Genomic DNA, 15145 nt, shown 5'->3' on the forward strand with positions numbered 1-15145 from the left:
ACAACATCATTACTATAATTTGATTTTAGGTTCTGATATTACGTTTGTGGTTTTTTCCCTATGACTCTGAACTACCATGTCCAGATCACAGAGCTTGAATGTCAAGAAAAGAGGTTTTTACCGAGTTTCCATAGCACTTTGAAACAATGGGATCTTCTGAATTTTATGCCAGTTTAGATCATGTTACAATAAATCTCGTGGCTTTATTCTTTGGGAAAGTTTTTGTCTTTGTTGTGGTTATTTTCATTATGTTTTTCTGATAAAGCACTGTGTTTTATTTTTATTTTAATAATAGTTGTTGAAAGTAATCCCTAAGCATAGTGGAAAGGTCACAGGCTTAAGAAACAAAGATGTAAGTTGAGTCGCTGGTCTGCTAGTTTTCAGTTATGTGACCAGTATTCATCTCTAGGGGATTCCACTTTCTCCTGCACAGAGAAATTAGAAACCTGTGCCTTACAGTGGTATATTTGTGCTCAAATCAGAAAACGTCTCCTTAAGTGCTTTGCAAAGTTATTACAATTTTGAGAGTTCCTTTCCACAGTTCTTCCACACTATCACCCAACTTAGGAAAAACGTTAAGTTTAGTAATGAAGCCCCTGTATTTTACAATTATCCATGCTAAGGTTTAAATGTTACTTAGAAGCATGTGTTCACTCTGCTTTGAAGCATATTTTTGGTTGGTCTCCTATCTTTTTAATTTTCTCTCTGATTCTATAAACCTGTTTTGGTTTTACTTGTGAATTTACTTATTTATAGTTTTATTAGACTCAAGTAAAATGTATCTGCCAGTTTACATATTATGTCAGAAATGTTACTGATTTACAGGGGCTTGCTGCTAAAGCCCAAGTGTGTTTGAAACAGATGGGGAAGAGTTAGAGATTATAGCTCAGTTTACAGTGGAAATGACATTTGTGCATGACTTTCCTTCTTTCTGTTTACTTGCCCACAGCAACCACACTGTTAATAATAATTCTGATTTCTTTTCACTCCTTTTTATACAACAACTTTTATTAAAAAAGGAACTTGCAATGCTAGCAAGGCTGCAATAAAATCACTACAGCTACATACTGCTAATGAGGTTATAAATTAGAATAATTCTTCAGGGAAACCAACGTGACAAATTGTATCAAAAACTATAAAGATATTTCTATTTCTTGAATCAGTAATTCCCCACTTAGAAACATACCCTGAGGAATAATACGTAAAGTAGAAAGTAATATATATCAAGATGTTCTGTGTAGCTTTATCTGTAATAGCACAGTTATTGAAAGAATGAACTAACTGATGGTGTGATAAGAGGTGAAACATTGAGACAATGGGCTGTTGAGGAGCCACTGGAAAAAAAAGCACAGGAAGTCAGCGTAGACACACAGGAAGTTCCATGATGTAATGTTAAGTGAAGAAAAAACGAAGAACAGATAGAATAGGTGGAATACAAATAGCAACATTTTGAACTTTAACCTAATTATATCAGTAATTACATTAAATGTAAATGATCTTAATAGTATGATTGGAAAGCAAAAATTGTCAGACTAGAATAATAAAATAAGACCCACAATATGCTGTTAATAAGAGACATATTTTAAATATAAAGAAGCAGAAGTTAATTAATTAAAAGAAGCAGATAGATTAAAAGGAGAAAAAAGAGGAAATATACCATGCAAAGACTAAGAAAATTGGCACAGCTATATTAATCAAGTGAAATAGACTTTAAGAAAAGAAATATTATGAGAAAAAAGACATTTCATAAGCTAAAAGATCAACAAGATAAAACAATCCTAAATTTTTGTGCACCTATAAATGTAGTTTCTAAATTTGTAAAGCAAAATTGATAGACCTTAAATCTATTCTTATAACTGGAAATTTTAACACACCTTACTCAGTAATTGATAAGTAGACAAAACAATCAGTAAGAATACAGGAAGTTTGAACAACCTCATTATCTAAATTGCCCCAATTAATACAGAAAATCATAGACCCAAACTGCATGATTCAAATTTTTTTCAAGTACACATAAAATATTTACCTAAATTGACTGCATTATGTAATGCAAAGTATGATGACATTATAATTAAATTAGAAACTAACAACAGAATAACTAAAATTCCCAAATGTTTGCAAAGTAAACAATATATTGCAAAATAACACCTGTGAGTCAAATAAGAAATTACAATAAACATTAGGAAATATTTTGAATTGAATGAAAACAAAAATTGGCAGTAGAGCCCCAAACTGGAAACATCTAAAAGTACATCAACAGGAGGGAAAAAGCCCAAATTTTATGTTTCCATAGAATGAAATACCACAAAACAATAAAAAGGAATCAACTTCTGATGAACACAACATGAGTAAATCTCACAGACATCACCTTAAGTAAATGAACTACATACAGCAATGAACAATTCTACCTATTCCAAGTTCAATATCAGCAAAACTGATGACCAAAGTCATTAACTTGTACACTTAAGATCAACAAAATTTCTTTATACAAATTTATATAAATACACCCACTGACTTATTTATTATTTTTTCAAATTGTTGATACTATTACAGATGTCCCATTTCCTCTCACCCTTTGCCCACCTGTGTGTGTTTTGTCAATAAAGAGTTTTAAAAAGTGGAGTGAATTTGTTTATTAGACACTCTGTTCCAAGCAAGTAGAAAGTATTTTAATTACTTTAATGGGCTTAGATTAAGAAAGGAAAGAAGTCAGCATACCATCAGAAATGAGTAAGAGAGAGAGGGGGAGAGAGGGAGAGAGAAGTGATTTCTGGGGAAACAGGAGGTTTGATGCCCTGGAGGACTATAGCCACATCCTGGTGTGATGATAGGGAAGAATGGACAACTTCCACTGGAGAAGAGGGGGACTGCACCCCTGAGAACCGAGACAGGGAAGGGGTTTCTCAGCAAGACCCTGCTGGTGGCTGGGGATGCCTCAATCAAAATGTCAGCAGATTTTTTTCCAGTCTATTCAAAAATGAAGTCAAAGTGAGTAAGAACTTGTACACGGCAGAGTAGTTTTTAGAGATGTGTAGCTCACTGAGCAAAGTGAACAGAAGCTAGAGTGTTGTTTCTTTGATAAACTGACTGCATAATCCTTGGTAAAATTCCTTCCTAGACCATTTCTCAGTTTTCCCAGAGGTTATGATGTCAGGTATGGGATTAGAGGTTTTGGCTAAAAGAATCACAACTTTATGTGGCATTCTTTTAACCAAATACTCTTAATTGGCCGGCCAATTTATGCAGGAAAAAATGGAGTCATCGGAAGAGTGATTCAATGTTTGTGTTTCTACTTTGATTAGTTAATGCCAAGTATAAGTTGACTGTTCTAAATGATTAGTCTTCTGATGTGGTAAGAGTCACTGAGCTTTCTCTTAACTATACACCCCGGATAAAATCCACTAAGAAACGCAGAGTAGGGGTAATATTTATACTGTAAAAGAGGAAGGTAAGTAGAATCCAAAAGTCTTACAAATGTAAAGATACCAGGAACAGGAGTGAAAGGATCAGAATCTCGAACCCATTATACATTGTTTCTTGTAGTAAGGTGAGGTTTGTCACCTATTACCTGTGTGATCTCAGGACTGAACTTCTCGAAGTCTCGGCTTCCATCTTGGTGCTTAGGGCATTTTAATAAGCCACACTTGGAAGAACAGTGGTGAGGACTGGCTAAGAAATCATGAGGGGCATCCAACCTGTGGCCCATGGGCTGTACCCAGCCCAGGATTGCTAGGTATGTGGCCCATACCCAGCCATACCGTAAATTTACTTAAAACCCTTTTTTTGCTCATTAGTTTTTGTTAGTGATTGTGTATTTAATGTGTGGCTCAAGACAATTCTTCTTCCAATGTAGCCCAGAGACACTCAAAGGCTGGACACCTGTGTAAGGTGTAGGACATAAAGCAAGCTCTCAGTCGATGCCAGCAGGTGGCTTGATAATAATAGGTCAATCAAAGGAGAAGAGAAGGGGGTCTTTTAGTCCTGAAGTGAAATATACTAAGTCAAAGTTGGAAATGGAAACAGGCTCTGTTCCACAAGGGACCCAGATCTGCCACCACCTGTGAGTCGAGTTGAAAAGCATAGAGATTATGCTGGTCTTCACGGAGACTTGCATTGTGTTCTCTCTAAGCAGTGATGTTCCCTCTCTTATTTCCCACCAGAACTCTGTATTCCAGATACCAGGAGCAGTACCACAGCCCTAATGACTTTTTCTAAGCCCAGAGTACAGAAGAAGCTATGGCATTGGGAGGAACAATGAAACACACACATGCCTTCTGACAGAGGTTGTTGCCTGAGGTCAGTTTAGAGCCCTGCGGAGGTCTATCAGCAGAGCGTCTGTTCTTTATTCCCCACCCATTACCTTCTAGAAGTTCCTGCTTCTGTTTTTTGCTCCATCACTTACTAGTTAATGTGATCGCGGTAAATGACTTTAATTACCTAAATTTTAGATTCCTCGTGTGAGAAATGTGACTGGTTGTAAAATGCAACAGCAGTAGTCTGGTGTGGCAGTTAAAAGGTGGGGGTATGGCATTAAAAAAAGTTCAGTTTCTCTACCAGGTAACTGCAAAAATGACCTAGGGCGATCTGCTTTACTTCTTCTGATGACTCCATTTTCTCCTGCATAAATGAGAATAACAGCAATAAGCATCTTCTAGGGTCGCTGTGAGCTGCTAATGGGATAATATATGAAAAGCATTTAGTTCAGTTCCTGAAACATTTTGAGCACGCAGTATGTGTTAAGAGTTAATGTTTGCTTGGGTAATATGCAGTTCAACAAAATTTCAAGCCAGTGTGAAATGATTTGACCACAGGCAATATTCAGAACTAAATGTTATTTGCCAAATCCACAAGTTGTATTTTTCAAAGTGACTGATCCAATGGCTTAAATGGAATTTTTGCTTTTTCCACAGAGCAGAAATTGCAAACTTGAAGTCAACTAGAGGCCAAAAAAAAAAAAAAAGACTGCTCACCTTTGCAATAAGTGAAACTGAGAGAGGGGTTTTAAAGTAAATACCCACTTGATTCAAAGATTAACTACATGTCATAACTATGCATATGAGTGTACATGCACACACGTGTATATGTGCACACACACAAAGACCAGCACAATCATTTTGCACTTGTGTAGGAGGAAAGCAGTGTAATAGAATAGCCTCTGATGTTATGTAATGTAACCTTATATATGTTATGTAACTGAGCCTTAATTTCCTCAGCTATAAAATGGATATTTGAGGGGCTAACTTATAGGGATTAAGTGAAAACATATAGGAAATCCTAGCACATAAACAGCACTTTTTAAATTATCATTTTTTCTTCCTTTTCTTTATAGGTACCTCCTATAGTTACCATCAAAGATAGAACCAATTGGCTAGATATCTGAGGAAAGAAAGACAGGGGGGTACTGCTTCACTAAACATCCTTCTAGTCGTATGGAGCCTCCCCTGTCCTCCTGGTTCACGGATTTTCATCACAACCCGAGCAGTAGCATTTATGCAGGTGCTTTTTAGGTTTTGTAAATGCCTTTATTCTTAACTCCACTGTGTGTTTATCCATCAAAAATATCTGCCACGTGCCTGCCGCATACAGGCACCGTTGCACATGCTTCACGTCCCGGGGATGGGCATTTTCAAATGGGCCTTCATAACACTTTCACCTACTCAAACAAAGGTTCTCACAAGAGCACAAACCAAGGGCGACTTACGCAACCAAGACATAAATAACTCTCAGTATTACAAGTATCCCCTGTGAATGGCAAGGCCAGGTTTTTGCTATGATATGTGAGGCTTTTTCGTGGGTGCGAAGTTCCAATAACTTTAGAGTAAGGAAGGTTTTTCTACATGGGCCACAAGTTTCAGTCCCTTGAATCAGAGACAAGGAAATAATATTTCTGTGTCCTTTTGTGAGACTAGAATTCATCATGCTTTATCTTCTTTCTTTTAAAAACAACCATTACAGTGCCGAGTTTCTATTCATTATTCAAAATCTATCCATTGTTATTTTTATCTGGACATGCCAAATTGTGTTCCCATATATGTTAGATAGGAGGGCGTTCTTAAAACTTTGCTCTCTTATCTCTAACTCTGCCTTGCTTCCAGGTCCTTTCCTCTAATGCAAAGATAGCATAGTCTCTACTGATAGGCCGCGTGAGTGTGGTCATTGTTCCTCACCCTCGATTGCTGCTCGGGTTGGGCCACATGTAGTCATTTGTGCTGAATATCGCTAATAAGTAGGCATTGTTAATGAAGGCCTTCTATATTTTGCCCTGCATTTAAGCCAGGGAGTGCCCTTTGAGGGGGATAAAATGTCTTGAATCACTTTTGCTTTTGTCTGTATTTAACAATAAGAATGAACTTTCCTAGCAGGGTGACTCTTATGGGTTCCTGGACCCAATTCTCACTATGTGTGTGCGTGTGTGTGTGTGTGTGTGTGTGTGTGAAGCTTCTCACTCAACATAAGACAATTCTTGAACACCAGCTGGATGTCCTACAATTCCACTCAATTCTGACACTATTGAACCAAGATAGCGCCTTATCCTATACCTTGAGGGATCGATGCTATAGCACTGCCTCCCCCAACTCCAGACACCTGGCACAAGTCCAGGTAACAAACTATACTTCTAACCAGCTGGCTGCAAACTGGAGGTTCCCAGAACCCTTACCTTGAGTTTGACTGACTTGTGAGAGCAGTTCACTGACCTCAGAGAAATGTTTCACTTACTAAAATACTGCTTCATTAGAAAAGGATACAACTCAGAAGCAGCCACATGGAAGAGATGCAAGGGCAAGGTATGGGAAAGGGCACTGTGCTGCCGCGCTCCCTCCAGGTGGCCACACGCCCATCACTTCCACGTGTTCGCCAACCAGAAGGCTCTCTGAACCCAGGCCTTTCGGGTTCTTGTGGAGCCTTTATTACCGAGGCATGACTGATAAATCACTGGCCACTGGCAACTGATTCAACTTCTGGCCCTTCTCTTCTCCGTGGAGTCCAGAGAGATGGGACTGGAAGTTCCAACCCTCCAATTACAGGGTTACTTCTGACAACCAGCCTCCCTATTAAGTGAAGTCCAAAAGTCACTTCATTAGCATAACAAAAGGCACATTTGTTGCTCTCATCAGGAGATTCCAAGATTTTTAGAAGCTCTGTGCCAGACCAAGACCCAATATACATTTCTTTCTGTTTTTCTTTGTCATTAAATTCATTGGAGTGATATTGATCAATAAAATTATATGGGTCTCAGGTATACAATACTATAATCCATCCTCTGTGTATTGTACTGTGTGTTCACCACCCCAACTCAAGTCCCCTTCCATCACCATTTATCCCCCCTTTACCTTCTTCTACCTCCCCCACCCCCTTTGCCTCTGGTGGTCACCTTATTATTATCTGTATCTATGAGTTTGTTTGTTTGTTTATTGCTCAGGCCTTTCACCTTCTTCACCCAGACCCACAACACCCCTCCCCTCTGACAGTTGTTAGTCTGTTCTCTGTATCTACGAGTTTGTTTCTATTTTGTCTGTTAGTTTATTTTGTTCATTAGATTCCACAGATGAGTGAAATCGTATGGTACCTGTTTTTCTCTGACTGGTTTATCTCACTTAGCATAATGCTGACCAGGCCCATCCACGGTGGTGCAAAGGCTAAGATTTCCTTCTTTTTATGGCCTAGAAGTATCCCATTGTGTAAATGCACCACATTTTTTTGTCCACTCATCTACTGATGGACACTTGGGCTGCTTCCACGTCTTGGCTGTTGTAAATAATGCTGCAATGAACATAGGGGTGCATATATTCTTTTTCTTTTTATAAGTCACAATATCATAGTGACCGTATTATAATACTATATTATATAGCTGAAAGTTGCTAAAAGTGAATCTTAAAAATTTGCATCACAAGGACAAAAACATTATAGCTATGTGTAGTGGTGGGTGTTAACTAAACTTATTGTGATGATTATTTCACAGTATATACAAATATTTAATCAATAAGTTGTGCCCTTGAAACCAATGTACTGGGTTGGCCAAAAAATTTGTTTTTTTCTTCATAAGGTGGCTCTAGTAGTGCTTAGTTGTCTTTAACTTGATTCAAAACAATTTTGTTAGATTGCATTGTGACAGCTGTCATATCAGCATGTACTTTTAAAAAAAATTTAACAAAATCAGTGAATTTTTGTGTAGCCATTTTAATATTGAAGATGAAAAAATAGGCAATATTTTTGGCATATTCTATTTTATTATTTTAAGAAAGGTAAAAACACAACTGAAACACAGGAAAAAAGATTTGTGCAGTGTACGGAGAAGGTGCTATGACCAACAGAACACGTCACAAGTGGTTTGCAAAAGTTTTGTGCTGGAGCTTTCTCACTGGACAATGCTCCATGGTCGGGTAGACCAGGTGAAGTTGATAGCGATCAAATCGAGACATTGAGAACAATCAACATTATACCACAGAGGAGATAGCCAACATACTCAAAATATTCAAATCAATAAAGTTATTGGTGAAAATGAAAAATATACATCTTTAATCTTCTGGGAAAAAACTAGATGTTTTGGCCAACCCAATAATTTATATGTCAATTAAATCTCAATTTTTTAAAAAAGACTGTTCTTGAACAACCCTATAAAATAGAAACTATTGTTTATTAGAATAGACTATTAATGATATGTATAAATTATTTGTAGATTAAAAAAATTGGGTCTTAAAGATGTTGAAAATAATCATTGTAATAGTTCCCTTATGCTTTCTTTCTGGAGTAAGACAGGCCCTTTACTCTTTAGCAGTGTGAACCAGAGCCTGATACCAAGGAGATGAACACAGACCACTCTTAGCTCCAAGTGTTCCCATAAAGTCAAGTGGTGCTACTATAACACACATACGGACATATGGTCTGTCAGTTGTTAATTGTGATATCCAGATATCCCTCCGAATACACTACACATCTTAGAATGAACTATAACTGCCTAGAGGTTTCCTAAGTGATACAGACTATAGCAGGACTATTATTTTGTTTCTATAACAGACTTCTGTGGAGACAAACAAGGACTGATATGTTTTATAGCTATACCATATTAGCAACAAATGCGGTCCTAAACAAATGAAGCACTTTAATTGCTTCTTCATGAACATCTACTAAGCCCTAGTCATTAATACCCTCACCTTGCATTTTGATAATAATTTTGAGTAAAATAAATGAAAGGACTCATGGACATGGCCAACAGTACGGTGATTGCTGGGGGGAGAGGTTATAAGGGGACTAAATGGTAATGGAAAACAAATACAATAAAGATAAAAATAATAAATAAATAAAAACTCGAGGATTAATATGTGGATTGAGTGCCGCTGTACTGAGCCCTAATACATTGTATTTTGCCAGTTTCTCTCCTATAATCCAGACTGGAGAACATTTTGAATAGTGATTCTGTCGCCTATATTGTTGTCTCTCCTTCCTAGTGAGGTGTCGTTTGAAGATTAGGTAAGTTTGCCTTCATCCAAGCTGTTAATATAAATTTGACTGAAGACAAGAAAGGGCTAATAGGGCTTATGTTTTCATTTTCATGTTAATCTTTTGAGTATTTTTTGTATGTTAATGGAAGGTGAGAAGTACATAACATTGTTTAAAATAATTCAGATGTTTAAAGTTTCAGGCTTTTCTCACCAACTCTTCACATATTAGTTGTTTCTATAATGGCAGACCTCAAAAAATTATTATTGCCCAAGTTTATCAGCGAAAGGGGAAATGTTCTCAACATCAATTTCAATTTTTAATGTATGTACCCCTGCATGTTTCAAACTACACATCCTGGTGCGCGACTCCCTGCAAGTAAGTGCACGCTTCATACTTTCAAAGCCCTTTTCCTGTTTTGTTTGTCACCCTCACAGACCTTGTGAGTCAGGCACCTAGCGAGGCCCACAGAGGGGTCCGCAGCTACATAGTTAGCAGCAGAGTCTTGGCCAAAGCCCACATCTGCTGTCTTGGAGTCCAGGGTTCCTCCCCCCTTTCCCAGAAAAAAAGGTGCCCTGAGGTGAAGTGCTCTCCTATCCATCCCACGTCCTCCATGTTGCCCCTGGGGCTGCTCCCACTTATAATTTTGACACTTAGTGGGTGACTGTGTGTTGTTGCGGGGGGGGGGGGGGGCAATGGTNGGGGGGGGGGGTGAGGCACTGATGGAATGCTTGGGCTTTGCAATAGATACGAATAAAGCAGGACTTCTGCCTCAGGGGCCAGGTTTCAGGCCATCTCTCCAGAAAGTAAATGCAGCAAGTGTGGCAAGAGGCTGATACACACATAATGTACCTGTGCAGGGTCAGGCTAAACAGACATAAATGACTTTTTTCTTCTAGAAGGGTAATAATGATGAAACAACAGCTTTCACTCATTGAAAACATCCCACCCTTTTTGGTGGTGGTTCCATGGAACATCAGCCATAAAAAAATTACACACATACTCACAGAGGAAAGATTCCGTGCGCACATAAGTGTGTCAAATGGGACACACTGTAACGGCCATCTGAGAAATTCACAAAGAACTGAGATATTATACTAAAGACTCTGAGAGGCCCTACTGTTATCTGCCTTCTTGTTTCACCTGGTATTTCTCAAACCTAACTGATAGAATGAAAAAGGAGATGTTTTATCTAATACCTATGAATAACATTGTCCCACAGAAGGTATTTTGGAAAGGCTGTGTTTCCTCATTTAATCCTCGCCACAATTCTGAATAGTAGGCATTACTCTCCACACTTTACACGTGGCTCAGAGAGGTTCAGTAACTTGCCCAACAGATTCGAATTCAAACCCAGGTCTCCCTGAGACTGAAGCCTATTCCATGAGGCACTGGGTCCCACAGCCAGAAGGCTTCAGGATCGTTTGAAGGCTGATGTCGTGAAGGATCCTGTGGGCTATTAGGGAAGCTGTGGATCCTGAGAAGAGGTCAAGACACAACAAGAAGAGTTGACTGTCATCGGAGGGGCTGATGAAATATCTAGGCAGGGCGAATGTTTAGGAAAATGACAGGTGAAGGAGAAGGAGACCAGTGGAGCTGGTTAGTAGTGGGGAGGAGGAAGAGTGAGAGGGAGGAGTTCAGGAAAAACAATAAAGGCCTGTACAGTGAGGGTGTCTATCACATGGGCTGTTGTGAGGGTGACAGGAAATACTGTTTGCCGAGTGCCTTGCATAGTGCCCCATGCAATATTAGCGCTCCCTCTCCTCAAGGAGGTAGGGCCAGAGAACAGCAGACAGGAATGGCAACAAGGCTCAGCTCTGGAGGCTAGTACGATGCTCTACATCCACCCTGAGCTCAGCCAGATGACTCCAACTGCACAGACCGCCCCCCCCACCCCCGCTTAGGTTCTTTGTGGGTGTTTGATGGAAGGAATTTATTGTTTGCCTGAACAGTGCGTCATTTTCACCGCAAATTCTCTTACACAATCACAGGTGATTATCCACTTGGAACGATGAATGCAAATAGATGTCAGAAAGCGTTGTGGGGAACATTTGGGAAAGTAAGAACAAGTTGGAGAGGCTGTAAAAGTCATGGACTGACAGCTCCCAAAGTCACGGACAAGACCAAGCCCAGGTTTAGTTTGGCATACCGATGATCATTTTTTTAAAAAGGAATGTGTTTCCAAAATTCATAATAACGCAACTTCACATACACATACCGATATCTGGCTTCCCTTTCAAACTAAAGCATGGACAGCATGGGGCCTGTTGACTGCAGGACAGCAGCTGCTGGGAGCTGGGCAGCAGCCTCCTCTCAGCCTGTGACCCCTATTTCCCCCAGGCCTACCTAACTCACCCAGGGTTCTGATTCACCTGGACAGGACGTGCGTCTGTGCTCTGGCCCAAGCTCACAAGTAATGTTATGGAGGAGAAATCTACCACCTCCCCCTTCTCCCTAACATGCCCTGACTACTTGACATAAGCCTCGTGGGATTCCTAATAGGGCTTTCAGTGGGTATCTCTAAAACATGTTTGATGACCGCCAGAAAAAAATTCCCTGGGAGCCACATTAAAGCAAAAAGAAATTAATTTTCACATATATTTTATTTAATCCAACAAATTCAGAATGTCATTTCAATGTGTAACCAATGTAAAATGAGACATTTTACACTTTTTAAATGAAATCTTCAAAGTCCTATGTATATTTTATACTGTAGCACCTTTTGTTTCGAACTAGCTACGTTTCCTGTGCTCAGCCCCGCCTGTGGCCAGGGCTGCTGTATTGGACAATGAAGTAATTGAATCACTTTTTCCCTTAGGTTAACAAACAAGGGTAGCTGGATAACTATCCCACAGAATTCATAGGGACCGAGAGGTCAGAAAGGAAACCACATCCTTCCGCTGTACGAACCCTATCCTCTGGGCTCCCTTCTGCCCCAGGGCGCCTTCTGTGTCCCATGCCCCTCTCTCTCAGTCTCCCCTTCTCACTGCCTAACTAGAGCTGCTATTGTAGCAGGAGCACACGGGCTGTAAAGAGGGAAGGAGTGGCCTGGATATCCAGCACGTCCCTTGCAGGCTGATGACCTTGCAAGTTATTCAGCCTTCCTGGTCTCAGATTTCTTTTCTAAGAAATAGGATTAATTTATTCTCTGAGTTCTGCAGATCAAATACAATGATAAAGGTCAACTTGTCAGCACCCAATAGGCACTGTAGGAGTTTACAAGCTTTCAGTGGCTATTTTTGAAGATTCATATATATTTGGTGAAAGAAGCAATGAGGGTATAAGAATCACAGAAGTAAGAACTTTAAAAAAAAATATGTGCTAAATTCCAGGCCACACTCTCTTCCTTCTTCAGTCCTTGGTGCTTATAGGCTCTCTGTGGAATGAGCCTGACTTCCGCCCAAAGCACCCTGAGCTGGAGCTATATATATGCACACTAAGAACATAAGAATAATGACAGATAGTTCAGTGTTTGCCTGAGTTTGTCCAGTTACATTAAGACCCAGAAGAACACCTCAGCGAGCTCCATGTGAGTGCACCTGATTAGTCTGCATAAGGTCCGAGGAGCAGGCTTCACACAGTCTGGTGCATGGAAGGACAGCAAGAGTGCCTTCATCTAGAAGACACACATTCCCAGCCCCTGCAGGTCTCCCCACTATAAAACTGTGCCCTGGCACCTCAAGGAGCCTTACCAGACAGAGACCTCTCCAGGTCCTAAAGCCAATATCACCTCAATAGCCCCTGCCCACAGCCTTGAGTACTTTGAAAAGACTGTAACATCATCAAGCCACTATTACATAAAATATTAAAAGGACTATTTAAGAAAAAGAAGATCAAAATCTTGAACATTAAAAAGGCAACACATTCACAACTGTTAATAATTGAATCTAAAACAAAAATAAAAACTAAGCAAACAACCAGAACAGGAACAGAATCGTAGTTATAGAGATCATTTGGAGGGTTATCAGCTGGAAGGGGGAAGGTGGAGAATGGGGGAAAAGATACAAAGATTAAGAAGCATAATTGGTAGGAACAAAATAAACAGGGAAAGAGTAAGGATAGTATAGGAAAGGGAGAAGCCAAAGAACTTACACACACGGTCCATGGGTATGAACTAAGGGCGGAATTGTTGAAGGGAAGGGGTATACCAGGTGGAGGGGGTAGTGGGGTGGGAAATTAGGGCAACAGTAATAGCATAATCAATAAAATATACTTTAAAAAAAAAAGCAGGGAAGACTCACCAGTTCATTCTCCTCTCCTTGGTTGAGCAAAGCTCGATGGTCCTTACTTTTCTTCTCCATCTAAACTGGACTGCCTGGCTAATTCCCTGGGGAAATGTTAAACCCAATGAAGCTTATGCAAATCCTGTACAGTCACTACTTGTCATTGCAGTTCTCAGGTGATTAAAATCTCTCGGCACACACCTCATCTTGCTGTTCTCAGGTGATTAAAATCTCTCGGCACACACCTCATCTACCACGCTAACAAAGGAAAGAAAAGAAATACCAGTACTTTCCCCAACCACAGGATTAGTCTGTAGGGAACTGCTTCATGGTTCAGCCTCCATGTGGAAAACCGGTGGGGAGCAAGTAGCACATAGGACCATGCCCTCGGAGAGGTTTCCCCATGGGGAATCAGGCCTGCATTGTACCTAGACTGCTATGAGACTTGCTTTTGCTAAAACCCCTTCACCCTGAATTGAGGCAGTGCAGGCTTAACTGAACTTCCTAAAATCTGACCTAAACCTCCCAAGTGTGGAGTATGACCAGTTCAACTACTTTTCCCCCTGATCTGTAGCATTCTTCTCTTTGAAGTAGTTAGCAACATTCTTTCCTTTGCTATCTATAAAAGGTTCCCTACAGTTCCCTACAGTGAACCTGTGCATAGTAAATGAGGACTACTCTCCATGTAATGTACCCAGAGAAGCCACAACACACAGATCCTGCTGATCAGGATCCACTGCATTAGTTTGTTAATCTATTGGCTTGTTAGGATTTTTTTTTTCTTCCCAGTACTTACTTGCTGAGCTAGATGTGTCTCCAGACTTAAGCTGCTGAACTAAATAGATAATGTCCTGTGCTGTCCACAAATATCTCAGACACAAATGTCTCAGCCAATGAATGACATGAACACTTTGCTAAAGGCCTGAGACAACAGGATTAACCAGTGATAGACGAATAAAAACCCCATGAAAAAAAGGGGAGGGGCATCTGGGGTGACCAGAGAAGAGAAGGAAAAGAAGCCGGCTCATGACTGGGAATGCAGGAATCATTTCGGAATCAGAAAACTCTGAATTCTAATCCCTCCTTTACTGATGAACCTGGACAAGCAACTTAGAATATAAAGTTTAGGTTTCTTTGTAAAATGTCAATAATAACTATGGAGTTGATATGTGGATTTAAGATGATATTTGTAAAAAGACTAACTTTATCTCCCTTCACACTCAGTAAGAGATAATCATCACCATCACCATAAGCATAACACTAATCAAGAAGAGACAAGCTTTTAAATAGTACACTATAATAATGATGGTTTGATTTCTTTCACTTTCCCTTATTAGTTTACAAAAGTGTTCTATATGTAAAGCATAGGGAAAGAGGAGGAGCCAAGACGACTGAATACTGGGGATGTTCTCTAAATTTCCACAACCATATAATCACACCTCTCTGTCTTAGCCATTCCCTTAAAGGATGAAAAGGGTACCTGT

At 39.8% G+C, this 15145-nt stretch overlaps 1 protein-coding gene across 3 annotated transcripts in view; it reads right to left on the reverse strand.

The window, feature by feature from the left end:
- Positions 1-14581, reverse strand: part of ATP13A5 (ATPase 13A5) — a 101314-nt gene extending 86733 nt beyond the window's left edge. For 2 of the 3 annotated variants that reach the window (XM_037039976.1, XM_037039988.1), the window contains exons 1-2: positions 14458-14581; positions 13680-13765 (exon numbers count right to left, since the gene is read on the reverse strand). In XM_037039976.1, coding sequence (XP_036895871.1) covers positions 13680-13739 — 60 coding nt within the window. In that variant the 5' untranslated portion in view covers positions 13740-13765; positions 14458-14581. Of the gene's footprint in view, positions 1-13679; positions 14084-14457 lie in introns of those variants that run through there. The other variant, XM_037039982.1, reaches the window with a different exon arrangement.
- Positions 14582-15145: the final 564 nt, after the last annotated feature.

This window comes from Sturnira hondurensis, unplaced genomic scaffold (genome assembly GCF_014824575.4).
Source record: "Sturnira hondurensis isolate 20B ecotype Veracruz unplaced genomic scaffold, ASM1482457v3 Scaffold0000396, whole genome shotgun sequence".
NCBI lineage: Eukaryota > Metazoa > Chordata > Mammalia > Chiroptera > Phyllostomidae > Sturnira > Sturnira hondurensis.